The sequence below is a fragment of the Dicentrarchus labrax genome, unplaced genomic scaffold (genome assembly GCF_905237075.1).
Source record: "Dicentrarchus labrax unplaced genomic scaffold, dlabrax2021, whole genome shotgun sequence".
NCBI lineage: Eukaryota > Metazoa > Chordata > Actinopteri > Moronidae > Dicentrarchus > Dicentrarchus labrax.
This window is the reverse complement of record NW_026136703.1, coordinates 17,641,720-17,664,219: the sequence shown is the minus strand read 5'-3', so window position 1 is coordinate 17,664,219 and position 22,500 is coordinate 17,641,720. Positions and strand designations below refer to the sequence as shown.

Sequence of the window (22,500 nt, the reverse complement as noted above, 5' to 3'; positions counted from 1 at the left end):
TTCTGGTAAAAATGTTAGGTCTCAAGCCCAAGATGAGGTATTTTTTTCAACTTTGTACATCTCCCTACAGAGTCTCAGAAGACTTTAAACAACTGTTTTTTTAAAAGACTGTGTTTTACTCCCCATCAAGAGTAAACTTCATGTAGCGGAGTGCCCCTTTAACTAGTGTTTTTTTTTTAAGTTGCTTGTGTTTCTGTGTACAAACAGCAGAGGGCAGCACATTCACAGTGCATGATGTCAGGTTTACCCCCCTCTCATTATCAAACTAACACAAAGGTCAATAAAATCCTGTGGTTCTTCCTCCAAACACAGCCAGCTTTGATATGAACCCAGCAGCATTTTCAAATCACCCCTTAATTTAACAAGTGTGTTCACAAACAAACAAGGTCTTTTTTTGTTGGAGTTAGACATCCTTAGTTCTTTTATGAAGTTAAAGCTCAAACCAGGGATATTCTAAGCTATGATTATCTCTCATTACTACTGCTTCACTGGCAGCAAACAAACGGGGAAAGGAGGAAATTAACAGACATTTTATGTAAAGAGAGAAATAAGGGAATGAGGGAATGAAGGAGACACGAGATGCAGTAGAGGATGGGGACGAGGAAAGGAGAAGGCACAAAGGTTGTAAAAGAGGAAAGGAGAGACAAGTGATCACTGTGACAGAACTGAAACGAGGCCAGCATTGTGCTGTGTCACCATGCTGTTGTACTTTGTTTTATTACTTCCTTGTAGCGGTAAGTGGACTGGAGCATAATGCCTGAGTGAAACACAGGTGCAGAAAACAAATAAAATCCAGCTCAGTATTTCATTACATTTTCGATAGCATATCAAAGTAAACATCATTGTTAATTCCAACATTACTCCTTCTAATATAGCTACTCTTTTTTTGACAGTATTACGTTACGAAATATGTCTCTATTTCGTTAAGTTAAATAATATTTTTGTCAGTTTCCAGTGGTGGAATGTAATCTAATACATTTACTCAAGTACTGTACTTTAAGTATTTACTCTTTACCTGAGTATTGTTTATAAAATACAAGCATTGCTAGAGTTAAACAACCCAACAGCATATAAAGTAGTAAAAATTAGCAGCAACAGTAAAATGCTGCATATACTTCAATGCATCAGTGATAATAAGCAAATATAATAACATATTATCTAACACTGGCTTGGCCTGGTTCCTACAGTTAGATGTTTGATCTTTACTGTGCAGAATGATGTATGACATATACTCTCCTCATCATTGTGTTGTGTTGAAGGACGAAGAGCGAGCAAAATAACAAAGACAATAACTCTGGTTTTGCTCAGCACAGAAAATAAATATAAAACATTTACGGGAACACACATGCAGGAACAGAAATTCCTGAACATGTAGTTACCACACCTTTATTGTCCATAGTCTGTTTCACAAAATGAATCATCAGATGTGAATCACCTTCAATAATATGTTAATGGAAAAGAAAACCCTCTTAGTGTAACATTCATACCTTTATTACACCAGGAAAAGTTTTGGTTTGTGTTAGTTAAAAAGTATTTGCAGCTGATAAAATAACCAACAAAGAAAAAGGAGTGTGACACAAAACAATTGCCTGAAAGCAACAGTCGGCTCCAAAAGATGAAAGCGTCAAAATAGGAGATATTTGAGAAAATTGAGCTACTTATATTATTTTGCAAAGTGTCCTATGCTCAGCTATTAAACAGTGAAATAACAGCTTAATTCATGATTTCACACAGGTCATCGTCTCTAGTTTGATTACCAAAATCTTACCAAAAGGCCCAACAAGAGACAAGAGCTGAATATAAGCAATAGTGCAGCACATCAGCTTCATGTTTTGTACTGGAACTATTTTAAATTGAATTGTCTCAATCTAATAAATAAATTCAATTCAATCAATTTCACATCATCATGAATTTGCTGTTGTGTTTTTTAATGAGAAACAGAGACAATCTGCAGCCATTTAACTAAGCAGAAAAGTTCTAGTGAAGCAATCATTAACGTAACATTATGCAACCCGCACATCATCATTTTTGTTTTTATGTTTCTTGGTATTGGTGGGTGTGTTGCGAGGATACTAATGTTATCTTGAGAGAACGCAGACTGCATGAATACCACACATATGAAAATCAAACACACCCATCTGTAACAACTGAGACAGCTTCTATAATTACAGTGTTCAAGGGGAGGATTAGAATGAAGTTTAAAAGCAATCATGTGCTCCCTAGATGTCATGAAGACATTCACATAGCCTATATGGTCAGGATTCATAGCCCTACAAAATAAAAGTTTAGTGAAGGATAATCTAAAGTTTCCACCTGAGATGAACACAAATCCAGACTCTAATCACTATCTTTGTACTTTAATTTGTGTCACTACCACTTATTAAAAGTTCGTAAGAAGTGTCTGAAGAGGATGTAGTGCAAATATAAATAACTTGTCTTCCTCCAGTAGAGATAAAAGAGAGACTGTGGGAAGTTGCTAGACGAGTTTGCAAGGGGTATTTGAAGAACTTGGAAAAGCTTGTTTCATTCTGGAGAATTCTTGGGAGTTGGTTACAGTTTCAAGTCTTCCATTCCCTGTAAATTCAAAGCAAGTGCTAGGTTTGCTTAAGTCAAAAGTGAAGTCAAGCACGTTCAATGTTGGCCACCTGCCATGGGTGTCACCTCTCCTGTTATTAAAGATTTTCCATGGACAGGATATCAAGGTTCTTCTGAGGTCTGGCTGCATTTGATTACATGTCTAAGACTATAGACCCAAACAGAAAAAGATACCAGGTGAAGGGGAGGGCAGTTATTCCAAGTGGAGGGGGTTGTGTATCTTAGGGAGAACATTTTTTTTCTATATATAAGGAGTACGGCCTAGACCTGCTCTGTATTCAAAGTGTCCTCAGATAACTTCTGTTGGGATTTGGTGCTATACAAATAAAATTGAAAAGAAAAGATCCTACAGGGAAGCACATAAGCCCTTAAGCTTTATTTTTCTTTTTGAATAATCTTTTTAAATTCAAATGTTTCAAGAAAGCAGTTCTGTGTGTGTACACTGACTTTCAGGCTGTCAAACAAACTCATCCTCTTAATCAGCCCAGTCAGCCGGATCACAGAGTAATTTAGACTTTGCAATAGACCATGGAGATGAACAACTTACCTTGAAATTGCTGTCCTGTGGAAACCAGGTGTCTCCAAAACAATCAAGTTGAAGAAAAACACCTCTGTTTTCAGCTTTGTGGTAAAGCATTTTTAAAATAATCCAATTGGTTTTAGATTAAGAAGTAGGAGAAGTATTCGACCAATAAATACACACAATCCTTCAGTTCATCTGATACATTCAAAATCTCTAAATTTGGAGATAGGCCTGATGGTTTTCATTAAAATAACTTAACTGAAGGTCCTCTTATTATTGTTTTTTTTCAAAAATTCACCAGTGGTTTCTTCAAACCTCACCAATGCTCATAAGCTTTCTAGACCAAAAGCATTTTAAAAGGGAACTTACACAATTCTTGAGAGATGCCACTAGAGGTGACTTTAACATCCCTTTTGGCTGCCTCCCTTTGGGGGGGGGGACCCTGGGGAGATCTACTGTAGCATAACATCTCCCAGCTGGTCTGGTAACACCTGGAGATCCCCTTGCGCAGGAGGAGGAGCTGGATAGTGAGAACTTCTCTGTGACAACGACAAAGACAGAACATTAATGAAGAGGTTGTGACTTGTAATTATACAGGAGTATTATTATACACTGGAAGTTAAACTTAAAATATGGATGATAATTACTGTTGGAAGTGTAGCAGATGCTTTCAGAGTTCTCCTGTTTCTCCCTTTTGGAAACAAAGTAATCAAAAGTATTGGAGAGTGGTTGCATTAACAGAATCTCCCCAGCTGTGTTTATTAGGAAGCAGGTCTCTGCTACCGTTGGCAGACTTTATGAGGTCTTCAAGGGTTAAAAGCCTGATTTTGCTGAATGTTGACCTCTGGTCATGAGGACTAATAATGACTAAGGAAATCTCTTAAAGGGTTTGGTCTCATTTTCCAAAGAAAGAGTCATAAGAATGGGGAAATATACCTCTTTTGCTATTTATGCTGAATCATGTGTTCCTTTTTTTCTTCGGCTTTTCTGTCTCATCTCATTTTATCTCTAACCATACTTTTACCTGCCCACATTGGCTCTTTTGTTGTCGGTTTTTGTAAAACTCTTCTGTCACTAATTATTCACCGTATCTGTCTTGTTTTTATCACACAGGACTCACATGGGATACATACAGCCTTATCGGCTGATATAGTGTCATTAAAATAATCTCCTAAATGTCCTACATGTTGTTAGAAGACTTACTGTTTGTTAAAAGATAAAATAGTACCATCAGTCAACATGATACATCAGGGCCGAAATTAAATGAGCAGAGCCTGTTTTATTCTCCTCCATGAGTCATCAATCAAACTTTGTAGGAACTGCTGTGGATTTCCTCTACAAGCCTATTCTCCTGGGAAATGTGTGTGTGTATATGTGTGTGTGTATGCACAAAAGGAGGGAGTTTCTTGATAAGATCCTGCTGCTGTGGCGTGCTGTTGTATAATCACAGAAGCTGTCCTGCCCTGGCTGAGGTTCAGTTTCAGTTTGAGGAATGCCTCTCCTGACTTGTTGCCATGTAGGTCTCGGTGCATGCGTACTCCCGGCGCAGGGTTTGCAGTGTACTTGCTCGAGAGTTGCAGAGTCATGTCGGTGCAGAAATGCCTTCCCACCACCACTACCTCCATCACCATCATCGCGACAGTCTTTGGACGTCTGCCCGAGGCGACGCAGAAGAGCAGCGACGCACACAGCTCCGCACATTTCGCCCTTTTCGCGTGAATCTGCTGGTTTTCCTGACCGAACCGGGGAAGACCTCCTGCCGTCGGACGAGCCGTGCGTAAAAACTCTCCGAAGTGGTGACTGGTGATCTGGTGTTTGTGGATTTTTTTTTTTTTTTTAAACCAGCTGCCGTGGAGGTGAGTGAATCTGCAGCTGTTTAAACAATGTCAGAAAGTGACCCAACAGTTTCACGCAGAGTGGACGCGCCCTTTGGAAAAGAAGGAGAAGAAATCAGTGTTGATATTCCAACGCGGTTGTCGTGTGTTTGTGATGTTTCGGCCGCGCTCAGAACATTTGGTTGTGTTACTTCCGACGTCGTCGCTCTAACAGCAGTGTTTACTTTACAGGATACGCAAAGATATCCGGTAGTTTATTGTGTTGTTGTCGACCACTGAGTTTATTTCCTCCGCAGCGCGCAGACTCCTATAAGGGAATTGAAACTTTTGCTCTCCGCCCTGTGGTACATTATATAACTTATATGAGAGCTGATGCAAAACGCTTTCAGTCTTTGTTAAGTTTCTGGAACATCCTGAAAAAAACAAAACAAACAAAATGTAGCTAATTGGAGAAGGAATGAGGAGCTGAAACTCACTCAATCAATCAAATGGTTGATCGCAGAAACTTAATCGGCGAATAATCGATGAATCGTGATTTAATCCTTCTTTAATGTCAGAATTTAAAAATAAACATGGGTCAATAATGAAAATAACCCTCCAACAGAAGGATGCAATTAGGGTTTGAATCCAAAGATTATATTCAATATTGATTAATCTTCAGATTATTATTTTTGATTAATCGTTTTTAAAACATGAAAAAGAAAAAAAAAATCCCCAGAGAGATGTGTTGTTTTGTCTGTCCAACAAACCCAAATAGATTCACAATGTCACAGTGTCTGAAAAATGCTTGAACAATTATTCAGATGATTAACTGATTATCAAAATAGTTTAATTATTACAAAATTAACTTTATTCTTCCCAATCAACTAGCCTAATTGAAACGAATAATTGTTTCAACTCTGGATAAAATAAAATGACTCAATAGATCCCTGTTAGAAAATATAACACCAAGGAAGGTGATGAAATATCTATTAAGTACAAATCAATCAATCAAACTTTCTTTATATAGAACCTTTCAGACAAATAAAACGCAGTTCATATTGATTTACAAGCAATTGACAAAGCAGGTGTTTAAACAGTATTTATAGACCAATGCATGGCAAAACAACAACAAAAAGAAAAAGTTATTGAAATAAGACAATAAAAGATGAGGAGTTAAGATGATAAAAGCAAAAAAAAAAATTATAAAAAACTACACAAAATGTTAATAAAATAAAATAAATAATGGTCTACAGTACAAATTAACTGAAGCGGAAACAGTTAGTCGATCAGAGCACAAACACTGTAACGCCCCAGAGGAGCACTATCAGAATATTAAAGCTATTTGTTGTTGCATTGCATGTGTCAATACGTCGACTGTACAGCGTGTTCCTGAGTATTTGAGCAAACTTTTTTTTACCACAGATAACAAAAGAGATTTTCTTTGTTTAGTCAAAAATCGGCACGCTGTATATTGAGTGTTTCTGATACAGTGAGTTTGTGGTCAGAAGGCATAATTGGGTAATTGTAATTATTTATTGTCAAGTGTTGTTTTAGGTTAGAGTAGTTAGTGTGCAGCACTTAGCTGACGTTTCTGACCATCAAAGTCTGCTGGGGATGATTTTTAACTCTTTAATTTCCCAGATATGCCCAGAATATGGGGATATTTCAATTTGGCTCTTATGGCTGTGATTCTTACATAATACAGTGCTTCTCTGATGCTCTGTTGTCTCTTCTTAGAGAGAAAGATTTTTCAGCTGCAACCTTTGACCCCATTCAGCCACCAGGGCAGCTGAAAGATGACAAGAGCATTTTTCACTGCTGTTACAAAACTATGAAAACAACCATGTGGTCATTACAGTTCAGCAGGTTTAGACGGTATGTTACAGAGTCCTGTCATGTGCTGTATGTTCAGTTCAAAGCTGACTGCACAGGCTGACGTGGAGTTAGAAACAGCCTGTAAATAATTAACTTTCCCTCTCTTCCTTGTGTGTTTCTTACTATACATTCTCCATGATGCTAGGCCCCGTTAATGAAAACAGTGTTGATGCAAAAAAATCAATAAGTTACAATGGCTCTGTCTTTATTTTTAGTGTCTGAAAAGTACAAATTCAGATCATTTATCATCTAAATCAATGCCTCTGAGTCATAAACACATTTTTAACAATGAAGCCCCAGTAATCTGCATGGTCTTCTTCTGTTTGAGAAATACATTTGACAAAACCAAACAGTACTACCACCTGCGGTGTTAACAGCCGGGCCCTTGGTCAAACAGGCTTTTCCAAACCTAGTTAAAATCAATAAACTGGTTGCAGTGTTCTCGCAGTGTTTCTGTAGGCTTAAGCAATGCTTTATATAGTAGCCAAGCTCTGTGTCTTTACACAGTTTTCACTGTTAACCCCCTTAAAGCCTGATCAGGAGAGTATGACTATGTATGGCTGATATATCGAAGCACAATAGCCTTTTATGGAAAGCTGAGTAGCTCTACTATATTAATGACCCTTTTAATTTTTAATTTCCCTCCTCTCAATCATTCCTCGAACTGATCTTAAATCTTCTTTCAGCTAAATGTACGGTCACTTCAGTCCTCCACCACTTTGTTTTTCTCTCCCTAACTCGCTGTATGCTGACCTCAAAATCTCTCCTTTTCTCTGCATTGCTCTCCCTCCCTTTCTGCCTCACACTTTTGGTCATATGACCACCAGAAATGGCTCGAGGCTGAACAGATTTGATTGTGCAACTCTGCAAAGCTGCACTCTGTCAGACCAAACCAGCAATAACCTTCTTGTGCTTTGCTCGGTCAAACACACAAAACTTGGGTGAAAACAGTGTCAGAAAAACAAAAAAGATGATTATAAAATGTGTGTGCTGCAAGTATTCCTGTTGTTCTCAAAGGGTCGGAGTAGTTTTGTTACCAGGAGGATCAGGATTTGTCTCTTTCATGCTAAAAATGGGCCGACAGATATTGATTCATAGGGTTTCTAGACATGAATGCACTGTAGCTAACAGGCAGCATAGCCGCAGTTGATTCTTGCTGATTTGTTCTGCTTAAAGTTGTAGCAGCGAGTGGCAGTCTGGAATGCAGAGATTTCATATGTTTGCTAGATATGCAGTTGCTCTGGTGTTGTGTGAAGAGTCAGTACACTGTTTATATTTTAAATGCAATGTAAATATTCAAACTTAGAACGTGTAAATAAGAAATAGGTGATAAGAGAATTGAGGGATATTTTATTACTCTCAATCTTTCTCCTGCCTCTGGTCTTTATGCTAAGCTAAGCTAATCAAATTGGACAGACATGAAGGTGGTATTAATCTTCCATCGAACTCTTGGCAGGAATGGAAGGAACAAAATGTCAAACTGTTCTTTCAAGAAACAAATATCAGATGATATAGTCATATCTTTATAATGTAATGATATCGATCTCAGAAATCCAGAAACAGCTAGATCTTAGTCATTAGCTGACATTTACCTGTATGCTCACTGCTGAGAGTGTTCCACTACAGGGCTCACTAATTGACAAGAATCTAATGAGACTCTTAATTAGTGCTTTATAAATGACAGGTGTACCATTTATATCCATATACAGTAATTATGTCAAGCTCAGTTCCAGTGCTTCTACCTGAATGGAGTGATAAAGATTTTTCAATGAAACAAAAACACTCTTCACTTCACTTATACCTGCTCTGTACTTCCATTTTCTTTTCAGGGTTATCGACGATTCATGTGGAAATAAAACACTTGAGATTTAATCAGAAATGCCAAGATAAACCTCAGAGTGGCAGTTTACTTTTAATTCACTGGTCTTCCATTACGTTAGAGGCACATAATTGTTGTTACTGTGTTGTTTTCTTGACATCTAAGTTAAGATAGACGGTCAAACAGGTTCCAGCACAGAGATGAGCAGGAGGATGACAGCAACTTGCTCTCACGTTAGGGAGTGGTTTTATTAAATAGGAACATAGGAGTGATTGTGATTTAGAGAAACAGTGGATTGGTTGGTCAGTGACGGCCTCTGGTGTCTTGTGGGAACTCATTCATATCTTGTGCTGCTTTATAGTGTGAATGTGTGTTCTGTATATGTTTATCAGCGGGCTGCTGTCTACTGAGTCACACTCCTCTGTGACTCACCTGTCTTTGGAAGGAGGAAAAAGAGTTTTATTTGGTCCTGGTTATTATCATTGCTCAGTCTCTAAAACAATTAAAATTGGCCATCACATTATCCTAGAGCACAAGGTGGCACCATCAAATGTCTTGATTTATCCAACTAATATTGTCCAAAACTAAAAATGTTCAGTATGATATAAATATAGTATAATTTTTTATTAAAGATATCTTAAAGACAAGTGTACCTTTTTTGATTAGAAATGTGGTTGTTGCAGCAGTACAAGTAAATACATAAATTACAGAGGTATATAAAACTAAAATTAAAAAAAAGAATACGAAATAAAAAAGTATTCAGGAGTGTTTAGAGACAGGTTACGAGATAAAGTGATAGTGGTGTGATTAATAGCTGCAGAGTCGACAGGTCTATGTAAATGGTAAACACCAGACTAACGTACGATTAAGTAGGTTTAAATTAAATGTTGACTTTAAAATGTAAATGGTTAGTGGATTATCATCATAGCTGTGTTGTTACAGCTTGTATAGATTTCTAGAACAGTATGTCAATACATTTCATAAACATACAGTATACCCGGTCAAATGTTAAAAATACCATACAAATACATAAAAATACCAAATAAATTACCATCAATTGACATACAGGTGTCAGAAGTGGTACCATTTTGCCAAGGTTCAGCTTATAAGGGACAGATTTTCTATATCTTAGTTAGAAAAGTTAGTTTTCCTAACTAGGCCCCTAAAATATCTTAAATAAATCTATTTTAAGAATTTGTTTAGAAATTAGATAACATAAAACTGGTAGCACATACATTTCCTGATTATCCATTTCCGATATTATTTTACATGTAAAAGTTGTTCTAGAATAAACCAGACTAAAAACACAGAGACCATTTTCCTCAGCAGAACGCTGTTACATCAAGCAGTTCAACATATGTCTTTTCTATTTCAGCTGCAAGGAAGTGAAACCTTGAGTGTGTGACACACACACACCCCCCACACAAATGCACACACAAGGGGAAAACAACATATTCACATGATTCAATTAGCTTTCTTACAACCCGCTAAACGTCTCTCATCTATTGTAACTTAATCTTATTTTTCCTTTTTTCTGCAGAATAAGCATCACAACAGACAGGGTTAGAGAAATCCCTGTGAGGATACATCTGAATGTGCAGTTACACACATTTGCCAACCACTTCCTCTTCTCCCGTGGAACACTAAATTGCAGAGGTTTTTCTGAAATGTCAGAATGGGTAACTTTCAAAACCCCGAAACCTATGAAATCTGGACCAACAGCAGTTTCATGATTGTGGTTTGACTCATGATTTGGGAACTGTCTGATCTTGGTTCAGAGGCTGTCAGTCATGTTGGAGCCTGGATCTGTGGATGAGGGACAAGTCTGCAAGTTTGTTTGCCCACCGTATTTGTGGAGAGAAACATATGAGTTGAACGTATTTGATGTAGCAACTGGCCTTTTTTCTGGACTGCTCGCTCTGCCTGCTGACTGTGACTGGGATCACCAAAGGACCATTGCAATGTTCACACCCCTAAACCTTTGGGAAATGTCTTCTTACTGAATACATTTTTGTGTTAAATTTAAAGCAAAATGGAGGAACTAAGGACATCTGCTCACTGGAGCCTTTACATTGATGAATTAAAAACCAAAGGAATTCCCTCTGAAGAAAGTCTGACCCCAATGGGATAAGAACTTAACATTTAAACTATAGAAGACTGTACACAAAGAAATCTGGAGTACTCCCTCCCAGAATGCATTGCCCTATGAGAAAGAAACGCCCAACACGCGACCCTGACTTCTCTGCTATCGCGGTCCCCTCCATGCAGGGGTCCGGGTATCTCGACTACACGGTTGAGACCCACGCTTCCAAATCCCTCAAAGCCATGGAGGAATTCAGACGGCACGAGATGTTGTGTGACCTGGTGCTACACGTCACACACAGGGACAGGATAGTGGACTTCAAGGTGAGATTCCCTCTAAATGAATCAGAATGCAGTTTGTGCCATTTTTGGGGATGTTTGTTTTCAGAGTTTATGGGGAAAAAAATCCAACTATAAAGTTACAACAAACTAGCAGAGTATGGATCCCTAAAAACTGACATTATGTAGTAAAACATTATCAGACAAATAAAAAAATGCAACTGATTACATCACTAAATAGTATTGGGGAAACACTTTAGATTACAACCTGCAACACACAGTATAGTTGACAATTTATAGTGTCATTTTTGTACTAACCTGAACCTGTACCCGTAATATTAGATACCCAGTAGTTAAAAAATATTTTGTATTAATTCCTTAAATTCCCAGATTATTTCCCCCTTATTCTCTTCACATCATGTTTTACCTACATGTATCATACTGGTACACCCTTGGTACAACAAAATAGACTGTAAACTGTATTCACTATATAGTATTTCACTGTGTTTTGCCAAACCATAATCTAGAGCATTACCAGTATGTTGTGTTGTTAAATGATTAAAATTATGTAAAAATAAACATCTTTATACTTTTCTTTTACACACACACACACACACACGTGACGACGCAAGAAGCATGGAGTCTGTGAACCTTCAAGTAGCATTAGCTCGCAGCTAGCTAACTTTAACGTAAAACAATTAGATGGGAAACGTATTCAGCAACTGTTTTAAAATCAACTAATTGTGTACTATGTGTAGGATTCAGTGGCATCTAGCAGTGTCGTTGTAGATTGCCTTTTGAATACAGCTCACCCTTCTAGTCGGTAGGAGAAACTACGGTGGCTGCGAAACTCAAACAAAAAAGGCCATATGTAGGCGATTCAACATGGTGGCCTCTGTAGAATATCTTTAATTATATATAATTATACACACTTACTGTGTAGATATAAACAGCTAATCCTAAGGTAACAAAAACAGGCCAATTCTTATTTTCAGGTGATTAGACACTAATGAAAACATACGTATGAATATTATTTTCCATTTCTGCCAATAGATCCTCCTAAATGTTAGACACTGGAGCTTTTTAAGTAAGGATGTGCTGCTTATCTTTGTATTATGTAGTTGTAAACATGTTTTTATGTTGAGACGATACGAGATGAATGACAATACCACACTATATATGTATTCATATATACTCAGTGTAATCAACAATAATGAGAATAGTTGCAGCCCAAGTTACAGGAGTTTATACAGTGATGCTGCAACAGTATGCAGTATAATATATGGATGATGAACTTTATGTGCACTGTTTTATGATGAAAGTAAGCTTCAGCTAAGTAGCCAGATGAAAAAGCTGGTGCTCAGTGTGTTAAGCTTCCAGTGTTTTCATTTAGATAGTTACAGAGTCCTCTCCACTGCTTCACTCACACACACACACACACACACACACACACACACACACACACACACACACACACACACAAACACACAAACACACACAAACGCTGGAACAATTACTGGTCTAGACATACAAGGACATTTTCATCTCATTGCAGTAGGGAAATTGGAAATGTGGCGGAAAAAATTGGAAATGTTGTGTAGGTAGAAGTCAGACAATACATCAGTGCACTGCACTGATTGCTCCTAGTTAATTTAATGATGGTAAATTGCTTATTACTAATTTAATTTATATTTAATTTAATTATAGAAAATCAATTTAATTATGTTTATGTTAAATAACACTTTGTAGTTTACATTTCACTCTAACAAAGATCTTGGTCAGGTAGATAAATTATTGTATTTGTGCTCTAAAAATAGGAAAATGAAGGAGCAGAAAAATAAAATGAACTAATGAAGATAATGAGAAGACATTAAGTTTTAAATTGTTTTATCAACTGAATGGTGGTAAAGGAAAAACTAAAGCTTTTTGCTTTTTTACCAGCTGATTGGAGGACTGAAGCTTTTATCTTTACAATCCATATTAATTATTTAATTAACTATTTAATTTATGATTGATGATGATTTTTCACCTGTCTGATAACCTTTTACTACATTTTTGTCACTACCGGGGCTCTGTAGCAGATGTCTGTTTATCATTTAGTCATGGGCCAATTATAGTGAATGCAGTGTTTCTGTATCATCTTATACATTTTTTATCCAGGTGCACAAGGTGGTACTGGCCTCCTGTAGCTCCTACTTCAGGGCCATGTTCACCAGCAGCTTCAAGGAGTGTCGCGCCCAGGAGGTCACCCTGCGCGATGTCTGCCCCCAGGTGGTAGAAAAACTTATAGACTTTGCCTACACCTCCCACATCACAGTGGGAGAGAAGTGTGTGTTGCATCTTCTCTTGGCTGCTATGAGGTAAACACACAGTATTTAAACAGCAGCACATTGTGAAAAAGATTATCCTGAGTCTCTGAAAACAGCTGGAATCAGACACTCTTTTAAATAAAGAATATACAAGATGTGATGAATTTTTCCTCCTTTTTCTTTTGTTTTTTTTACAAGGTTTCAAATGGAGGACGTGGCCAAGGCATGCTGCGATTTCCTCACTAAGCACCTGGAGCCTGCTAATGTCATCGGCATCGCCCGCTTTGCTGAGGAGATCGGCTGCACGGAGCTGCACCAGCGGAGTAGAGAGTTTATCAATACACACTTCAATGAGGTGAGGTGTGCTTGTGCTTTCTGTACTGTACCAGTCAAGTCCGGTACTAATGCATATTTTAATGTAATTTATTCTTTACTTTATGTTAAGCAAACATGTGACATACAGTATTTTTATTGAGCCTTTAACATACACCTGTCATGTTATTCCTACATGGGAAGCTGAAAATGTTGAAGTGATGTTCAACAAAATCAGTGACTCTGTAAAACATCACCCTGAGAGAGCTCCAGGACTTCTCCATTTGAAACATGCTCAGGGTCGTCCTCATTGGTCAAGGATTAGTTTTAAAGAACTCATTGGTTGTTCTTGTGCAATGCTGCACCCATGTGGTTGCTTTTTCTGGTCCAGTTTGCAACATATACGTACATATAATAATATATGTAAGTGTAATGTAGCGACCAGTGCACATACACTGAGAATTGCCTGTATAGTGAAGTAGGAGACATCTAGCGTCTAGCAGGAAAACTTAAAAAAAAAAAAAATGTTTAAATGCATATTTATAGCTTCTGGATTTTTTTTAAGTAGAAGGAGTAGAAGACATTATTGTTCTAGGCAAACTATATGTGTCTTAGCATCAAGCGGTGTAGTTGTAGATCTTATATACATATATATATATGTGTGTATATAGCACATTTCATACACTGGGGTGATTCAATGTGCTTCTACAGGGTGATAAATTACAGGCAAGCAACACAAGCAATAAAAATTTATAGGTAAACTAGTATTTTGTTCTAACTCTTGGGACAACCAGCAGGCCAGCCCCAGATGTCCTAAGGGTTCATGGAGGTTTATATGGCACAAGCGTGTCAGAGATGTATTTGGGCCTAGAGCCACAGATTGATTTGTAGACCAGCAGTAAGATGTGTATGGATTGTATAATGCAGTCATGTGTCCTATTTTTTTGAGGACCATGGCAGCAGCATTCTGAATAACTGGGATGTTTGGTCTGTTGAAATAAAAAAGATTTATGAATGTATGACTCCTCAGGAATAAAATGGTTATTTATTCAAGTGTAAAATTACCATGGATGTTATCCTAGAGACCCATCTTTCCCACCAGATCAGTGATTTTTGTCATTGTGTAATTTCATGTTATTTCCTGTTGTTACCTGCCGGCTTTTTTCTCATCTCCTCTGCCTGCTCTTCGTACTGAACTAATTCTTGGTCACATCCAGCTCTGCTCTTAGTTCCTGAGTCTTCCTGAGATTGTACTTGTACTTTTGCTTGCCTTACACTGCCGGACTGCTCTCCATCATCCTTAGCTCCTCCACCATGGCTCTCAGTGCTCCCAGCTTAGTCCTGATGTCAGACTGTGAGGCCGTCTCTGCCTGAACCAAAGCCTCTGACAGGCTCAGGGTCAGCAGGAGCAAAGCTGTAGCACTTCTCATGTCTTTAGATCTTGTAGATGTTGATCGACCTTACATAGACTGCACATAGCAGGTAGCAAGTCACAGTTAGAAGCTACAGGACATTGTAGCTTACATGTATTTTTTATGCAGTGCTAATTAGTCTTGCGTAAGGAGCACTTTTGAATACTAACCTGTATGCATGCGTTTTATCTTTTTTATCTGAATAAGTCACATATATGTTGTACTCATGTCTTATGATAACTGTGTGAAATTGCAGCTGCAGTGTTTATTGGTTACTTGAATCCACTGGCCACTGTTCTGTGTCAAAGACAAACTCTCACTTTGGTTGTATCAACAGTACTTTACCCCTTTTTTACACTCTTTGCCAGTACGTCGCACATGTTCTCTCTCTCCCTGTCGAGGAATGATAGGAACTACCTTTGTAAGAGCGTGAATGTTCTCTCTGTGTCTGTGTCTTATCTCTTATTCACTGGATTCTATTACTTTAACTTGAAAGGTATCCACATAAGAAAATCTGAAAAAAGGGAATAAAGTGCGCACCTCCAGCAGTCAATATGCCTTTATCTGACCGTGCTCTTGTGTGCCTCTGTCCTAGGTGACTAAGGAAGATGAGTTCTTCAGCCTCTCTCACTGCCAGCTGCTGGAGCTCATCAGTCAGGACAGTATCAAGGTGCTCTGTGAGTCTGAGGTGTGTGGCATTAAATTAACTAATTAAACCTTAACTGAGAGGCATGAAAGGAACATTATTGCAATCACTGTGTGTTCTGAAACCCTGTTTTCAACACAAATATTTAGTTTATTGTCTGGTATTTTTTGCCTGTTGTTTAACCTGTTGTTTAATGTTAGAATATTAGAAGTATACTGTATATTGTAAGATGTTTTAAGAGTTTTACCACAGTCACCGAAAAAGGTTACAGTTTTTGACACTCATTTTGTAAATCTTTAAAATCAGCCAAGAATTCTTTTTGTGTGTGGTTATTATCATTTATGTCATACTAAAACAGTTCAACAGCTCCCAAGAACTCTGCACAATTGCTATGAATCCAAGTTGAATAGAGATATAAATAACAAACCACATATTGATATGTCTAATTAAATCAATGGCAGGTGTACAAGGCCTGCACAGACTGGGTCCGCTGGGATATGGAGGGTAGAGCCCAATACCTTCATGCCCTCCTGAATGCGGTTCATATTTACGCCCTGCCTCCTAAGTTCCTAAAGAACCAGCTCCTGTCCTGCCCCATCCTCAGTAAGGTAAACTGTAGTCTCATTTCCTTGTGGAAACGGACAGATACTGTTCAGTACTCACTCAGTTACCTACTCTTTACAGGTTTTTTAATTTTCTGCCCTGTCTTTTAAATCCAGGCCAATTCCTGTAAGGACTTCCTGTCTAAAATATTCCAGGATATGACACTGCGAAAGCTGCCTCCTGCACCTAACCGTGGAACTCAACTCATCTATGTGGCTGGAGGGTAATTATCTAAATTACAATTATTATAAAGTTTCCTCAACAATATTTCTTTATTCTGTACATGGTTGCTCATTGTATCCCATAACTAACTAACCTATTTCTTATACTGATAATGAGAAACTGATTATTGGACACTTGGTGACTTCCTTTCTCACAATTTTGACATACATGTTAATAAGAGACCTGCATTCAGGACATAGATGTCCATTTATAATACACAACTTGTGTGCAAAGTACCTCATGGATCCAGAAAGTGTCTTCATCTGCCACCCAGTGGCAGTTAGGAGCTCATTCACCCTTGCCATTTCTTGTGGCTCTCTCTCTACTGTGTACTTATATGTACTTTTTTAAACAATGCATCTAAATTCCAGAACACTTAAGAATGAACTACTCACTCACCATTTCCTTCTCTCTGTTCAGTTACCACCAGCATTCACTGGCCACCATGGAGGCTTATGATCCCAAGAGGAATGTCTGGCTAAAACTGGCTGACATGGGGTCTCCATGCAGTGGTCTGGGAGCCTGTGCGCTGTTTGGGCTCCTCTACACTGTAGGTTGCATCGGTTATGTCATACAACCAGTGAAAAGCATTGCAGAGAGTTTTAATTTCTGAATGTCACTCAATCAGATGAGAAATGATGCAATACAGTATGATACAATTCTTTGTTACAATAAAATATGATATGAGACATGGAAAATAAATTAACACAGGTTGTACCACTGTAATGGCACATTTATGCGTACATTTGTAATTTAATACTGTAATTATTTTACCCAATTCTCACCTGTGAGCTTCTACCCGTCAATCCTGAATAGACTAATGTTTGTTTTGACAAGTTTAAGAGATCAACATAATCTCTGTGCTAATCCCTGTTTTTGTGAATCCAGGTTGGAGGCAGGAACCTGTCCCTTCAAAATAATACAGAGTCCAGCACCCTGTGCTGCTACAACCCGATGACCAACCAGTGGAGCCAGCGAGCCTCCCTCAACATCCCCAGGAACAGGGTTGGGGTGGGCGTGGTGGACGGTTGCATCTACGCCGTCGGCGGCTCCCAGGGCTCCATGCACCACAACACGGTGGAGAGGTGAGACATTTCTGAGGTGTTCATTCTTTGAGCGTGTTAGAGGAATTATTTATTTAACTAGGCATTTGAGAAGTAATTTGCTTTTAATGACATATTATTTACTAGGATGAATGTAATGAGCATGGATTTCTTCCCCTGTACACACATTCTTAGATTAAGTGCATTTACCTCTATAAGTATGGATAATGGCATGAGAGAGATTAAATGAATAGCTGCCATTCAACCTAAAGAGCAGTCAAGAAGTTTGCAGGTATTCCTCTTAGCATAATTAGATAAAAACACGGTCTCTTTCAAAACATGTTGAGACACACACTTCCCAGGAATGTCAATCTCTTTGGGAATGGTTTACATCTTGTTGCCGCCACCGCCGAGTAGGGAGGAGTTTCAATGCTGTTGTAGATCAGTTTCAATCAATTAATAACAAAAAACACAAGTCAAGCAAGTGGCAGCTTCTTTTGATACTATTATCTTTTATCCCATATCAAAAAACTGTGCTTCAAGTGTAGCTCAATCCCTTTTTATACTGAAGGGTATAGATTTCTAAAAGATGCTACTCACAAGAGAATTATTAGAGCTCATCAGACGACACATGCAAGTCCTTTCATGAGAAGCTGCTTAAACTATTAAAATGAATGAAACACATCAGAGGAGATTAGATTTGTAGGAACAATGGTTGGCAAGAAATGGCTCTGCTCCTGAGGATGCATCCCCAGATGAATCCAAGCAACATGTAAGAGACTCAACAGGGAGCTATATCTTCCTGTTCATTGTTTTAAGTGGGCTAAATTAAGATTATGTATTATTATTTATCATTGAAATTTGCATTGCTGCGTGTAGTAATTTCAGGGTTCAGAGCAAACTGTCAGTGTCAGCACAGTGACCCAAGAAGTGACTTGGATTTAGTGTTTTTTTTCAAGGGCTTTTCGCCAGTGTTTGAGGGCAGCTGATGTAATATCAACCACCCTCCTATCAGCAGTTTACAGCTGGAATACACCCAGTGCCGAGAACTGAGCCAACAACTTTTTAATCATTAACCAGTCAGTGAACGTGCGGTCCAACCTGCCTCATCATGATTCAGTCCTTTGTTGTTGTTGCTTTCTTGCAGAGAGTTAGATGAGAAGATTAATACCACTCTCGTATCTGTCTGTTGAATGTGAAGCCACAGCTAGGAGGTTGTTTAGCTTAGCATAAAGACCAAAGCCAAAACAGCTCACCTGGCTCTGTGCAAAGGTAAAAAGAAAAACAAAGAATTCACATGCCAGCACCTCATGAAATAACATGTTATATTTTATTTATTTAATCAGGACAAAAAACCCAAGTGTAAAAATGTCATGTTGTGGTTTCAGAGTGGGTAAATTACTGCATCAGGCCCAGAAATAATTAAATAAGACATCTTATTTAACATCTTACACAATCAGACTACACCGTAGACCTTTAAACCCACTTTTGTTTCAAACAGCATGGGCATAGAGTTAAAACTGAAGGATTTTTTTATTTAGAGATGTCTGTTGAACTACAGAATCATGTGGAATTTCTTGTCTCGGTCTGCTCTCTGTGGTGTTACAACCTCTTTGGCTTCAAATAAAGCTTGTCAATAGTTGCCAAACATGGTTGCCAGCTTAACCTAATCCACTTAAAGTTGGCTGTCTTGTGTAGATTGAGAAGGTTGCTGCACACAGCCACTGCCCTCTGACTGATTCACTAATATGATTGTAGTAATTGACTAATATGTAATGTCATTAGGAACAGATTATCTCTACATTGACTACATGTACCTAACAACTGGTGTTTGTTTTGCAGGTGGGATCCAGAGTCTAATCGCTGGTCCTTTGTTTGCCCGATGTCGGTGTCTCGTCTGGGTGCTGGAGTGGCGGCATGTGGGGGGGCTCTATATGTGGTGGGGGGCTATGATGGGCAGAACCGCTGGAACACTGCTGAGAAATACCAGCCTGACACTAACACCTGGCAGCAGCTGGTACCCATGAACACTATACGCAGTGGACTGGGTGAGTCAGTGTGAACTCCTGTCTTTATGAGATTTAGGTTTGATTTAGTTTAGTCAGGATAATGGTTATCAGTTGTGTGTGTGTGTGTGTGTGTGTGCTTTTTTTAACACTCATATTTTCCAGAATAAGAATCAGAATCAGGAAGGAGGGATCACATAGGAGGAATTTGCCTGATATATTGGTGCATAAACAAAATATATCTAAATATTAAGTACTGCAGCCCACCTAGCCTTGTGCTGTCAGTGGGGGAACCAAATCCCCTAAAGCTCAGTTCTCCACTGCGACTGGCCAAGAAGTAGTCCCCTCTGTAAAAAAAAAGTTGTCATTTTTACATTTCTGATTTTGTATGGATTTCAACAAACAACATATAAATTATAAATGAGTTTCAGATGCGATGTTACGCTGATTATGCCACCTTTAGACAGCGCCATGCTCAGTATTTCCCCCAGTTTTCAGTTTTTATGCTAAGCTAAGCTAACCGGCTGCTGGTTCCGGCTTCATATTTACCACCATTTTGCCAAAATGTCAAACTATTCCTCTATGTTCCATCTCTTGTCTGTGTTTACAGGATTGGTGTGTGTGAACTCGTACCTGTACGCAATAGGAGGGTATGATGGGCGGAGCCAGCTGTGTTCTGTGGAGCGTTACAATATAGCCAGGAACCTGTGGGAGCCCAGGGCCTCCATGCATTTCTGTCGCAGTGCACATGGAGTCACAGTCCATCAGGGACGCATCTTTGTCCTCGGTCAGTTGACTCATTAATCAAAATATAAGAGATTGGAAGTTCAAACATGAGTTAAATGAAAGAGAGGGCGAGGAGTGTTTGTGATCGCCGACTCGCAAAAATATATGATCAGTGACCTTTTATTAACACTGATAAAAGGAACCTGATTTGCCTCATTGGGCTCATCAGGCTCTTGTTTCTTTTCTTTTTTTAAATATTGTTTATTTACTGATCTCTTCTTTTTCTTCTAATTAGATTTAATTTAATTAGTTTTATTTTATCTTGTTATATTTGTTTATTTAACTATTTCATCTTTTTTTCCTAATTATTTATTTTGTGTGTGTTGCTCCAGGATGTTTTGCATGTAGTTTTTGATGACTCACTATGGATTGTCTGAATCCAAGTGTACCATCACTCATTAGTGTGTACACTACCCCAAACTCATATTTTTATGAAGTAAAAGGAGTTTTGTTTGGTTAGTCAGTCCATACTAGAAAGTCCTTTAATATCTCTAGGCTAGTATATGTCAAAATGTTGGATGTTTATGCATGTGGGAGCGATAACAATACAGGCTTGTTCAGTAATTAAATTATTCTGATTAATTAGTAGACAGTTGGGTCGGGAGGTGGCCAATGAGATCCTCTGTGTTACTACAATGTGGGCTGTACTCTGTTTTATTTCTAATGTGGCTCAATGACTCAGTGTTGTTTAATTAAATAGAGTGAAGTATGGTTCAGATGTTAAGAGTAAACAGACGAGCAGCAATCAAATGAAATTTCAGATCGGGAAGAAATAACAAATCGCTTCAGTTAATAAAAATCTATTTAAAAACCCAACTATGCCTTTAAAAAAAAATCATTTTTACTAATCCATTTATTAATGACAGAATAATACAATTTAATAATTCATTGACACAATAGCTGAACAGTTCCCTAATTGGTTTATTAACAGCTTCATTAAAAATTGCATGTGTGTGTGTGTGTGTGTCCATCCAGGAGGTTTTAACCAGCAAGGCTTCCTGTCCAGCGTTGAGTGTTACTGCCCAGAAAGAAATGAATGGACGCGCATCACCGACATGCCCGTTGGACGCAGCGGCATGGGCGTCGCTGTTACCATGGAGCCGTGTCCCGGCAGCCTGCCGGAACAAGAGGAAGATGAGGACGGAGCCGAATAGGATGGGGATGAAATCTGTCCAAGTCTCAAGTGTTGAATACGGTTGCGAGTGGTGCTGCTTTTCAAGAGAGGGTGAAGTGCATTGAATAAGAAAAACATTCCAGTATGAACTCGTATATATCCTCGCCCTAATGGATCTTGTTTGTGTCGCATCCTGGAGTGCTGCAGGTATTATTTGTATGGAAACACTGAAGAGGAAGAATTTCTATATGAGCAAGTGATACAGAAAACTGGTAGCATGACAGTGACCTCGCAATGAACAAGGTGCTACAGATGTAATCTCAAACGATGATACTATTTAATTAATGTTATTCCACCGCTGTTTTTAATCTCTCAGTGTTCAATTGTATTTGTACATTTTGCAAAAGTTTGAATGGTCTTAAGTGTCCTGATTTCTAATTCCTGTCTCTGTGTCTACCTCTGACTCTGTTTAAATGAGCACTTTTCTTATGTGTTTTCTTTATTTTGTGCCAAATAGTTTCACCCAAAAACTGCCATTTTTGGAATGTTTTTTTTTTTTGTGCATTCACTTTGTTGTGTTTCTGAAAATAAAGCTAATCAAGTGTGTGAATGATAAATATTTTATTTCCAATTCCACTTTTACCTCATATGCACTGATGTTAGTAAAGACAAATGTGTTTTACTGACCTCTTGTGATCTCAGTTATTAGGATGCTTCCTCAGAAGTGTGTCGCCCCTGATGTGTAACAACAGATGCACTACCACTAGATGGTGGAATAAGTCCAAAAACAGCTGCTCGCTGCAACATAAAAAAAAATTTGTGTTGTTTTTCTTGTTTTGTTTTGCAATTTAAAAGAACTCCCTGGACACTACCAGCTAAAAAATAACAAAGCAAAAGAACAAGGGGCTCTAAATATGTTCCTATCTTGACAAACAATGACACGTTGCCAAAATAATTTAAATATAGAATGTGCACACTGTGAGCAGCAGTGATATCCTGTTTGGATAAAGAATATTTGTCCATGTTTTATGGCTCAGAGAGAATAATTACAGTGGAG

At 38.3% G+C, this 22,500-nt stretch overlaps 1 protein-coding gene and 1 long non-coding RNA gene across 2 annotated transcripts; one reads left to right on the top strand and one right to left on the bottom strand.

Annotated features, from left to right (window-relative positions):
- Positions 1-698: 698 nt before the first annotated feature.
- Positions 699-4,437, bottom strand: LOC127356949 (uncharacterized). The gene is made up of 2 exons (XR_007882080.1): positions 3,766-4,437; positions 699-3,657 (listed from the first exon to the last, which is right to left on the bottom strand). It is a non-coding gene; the product is annotated as an uncharacterized LOC127356949 (long non-coding RNA).
- Positions 4,438-4,651: 214 nt separating this feature from the next.
- On the top strand, positions 4,652-22,049 carry keap1a (kelch-like ECH-associated protein 1a). Its single transcript, XM_051389002.1, has 12 exons — positions 4,652-4,974; positions 10,170-11,035; positions 13,151-13,350; positions 13,498-13,654; positions 15,619-15,711; positions 16,131-16,277; positions 16,389-16,495; positions 16,915-17,044; positions 17,383-17,579; positions 19,380-19,585; positions 20,154-20,330; positions 21,305-22,049. Exons 2-12 carry the CDS (start codon positions 10,823-10,825, stop codon positions 21,481-21,483), a joined length of 1,806 nt encoding a protein of 601 aa, XP_051244962.1. The 5' UTR covers positions 4,652-4,974; positions 10,170-10,822; the 3' UTR covers positions 21,484-22,049.
- Positions 22,050-22,500: the final 451 nt, after the last annotated feature.

What these genes read in the sequence shown, in the direction of transcription:
- keap1a (XM_051389002.1), top strand. Translation starts at nt 10,823, where the DNA reads ATGCATTGCCCTATGAGAAAGAAACGCCCAACACGCGACCCTGACTTC. An exon ending in CACCACAACACGGTGGAGAG is followed by an intron (nt 17,580 to 19,379) that starts GTGAGACATTTC and finishes TTTGTTTTGCAG; the next exon opens with GTGGGATCCAGAGTCTAATC. An exon ending in CACTATACGCAGTGGACTGG is followed by an intron (nt 19,586 to 20,153) that starts GTGAGTCAGTGT and finishes CTGTGTTTACAG; the next exon opens with GATTGGTGTGTGTGAACTCG.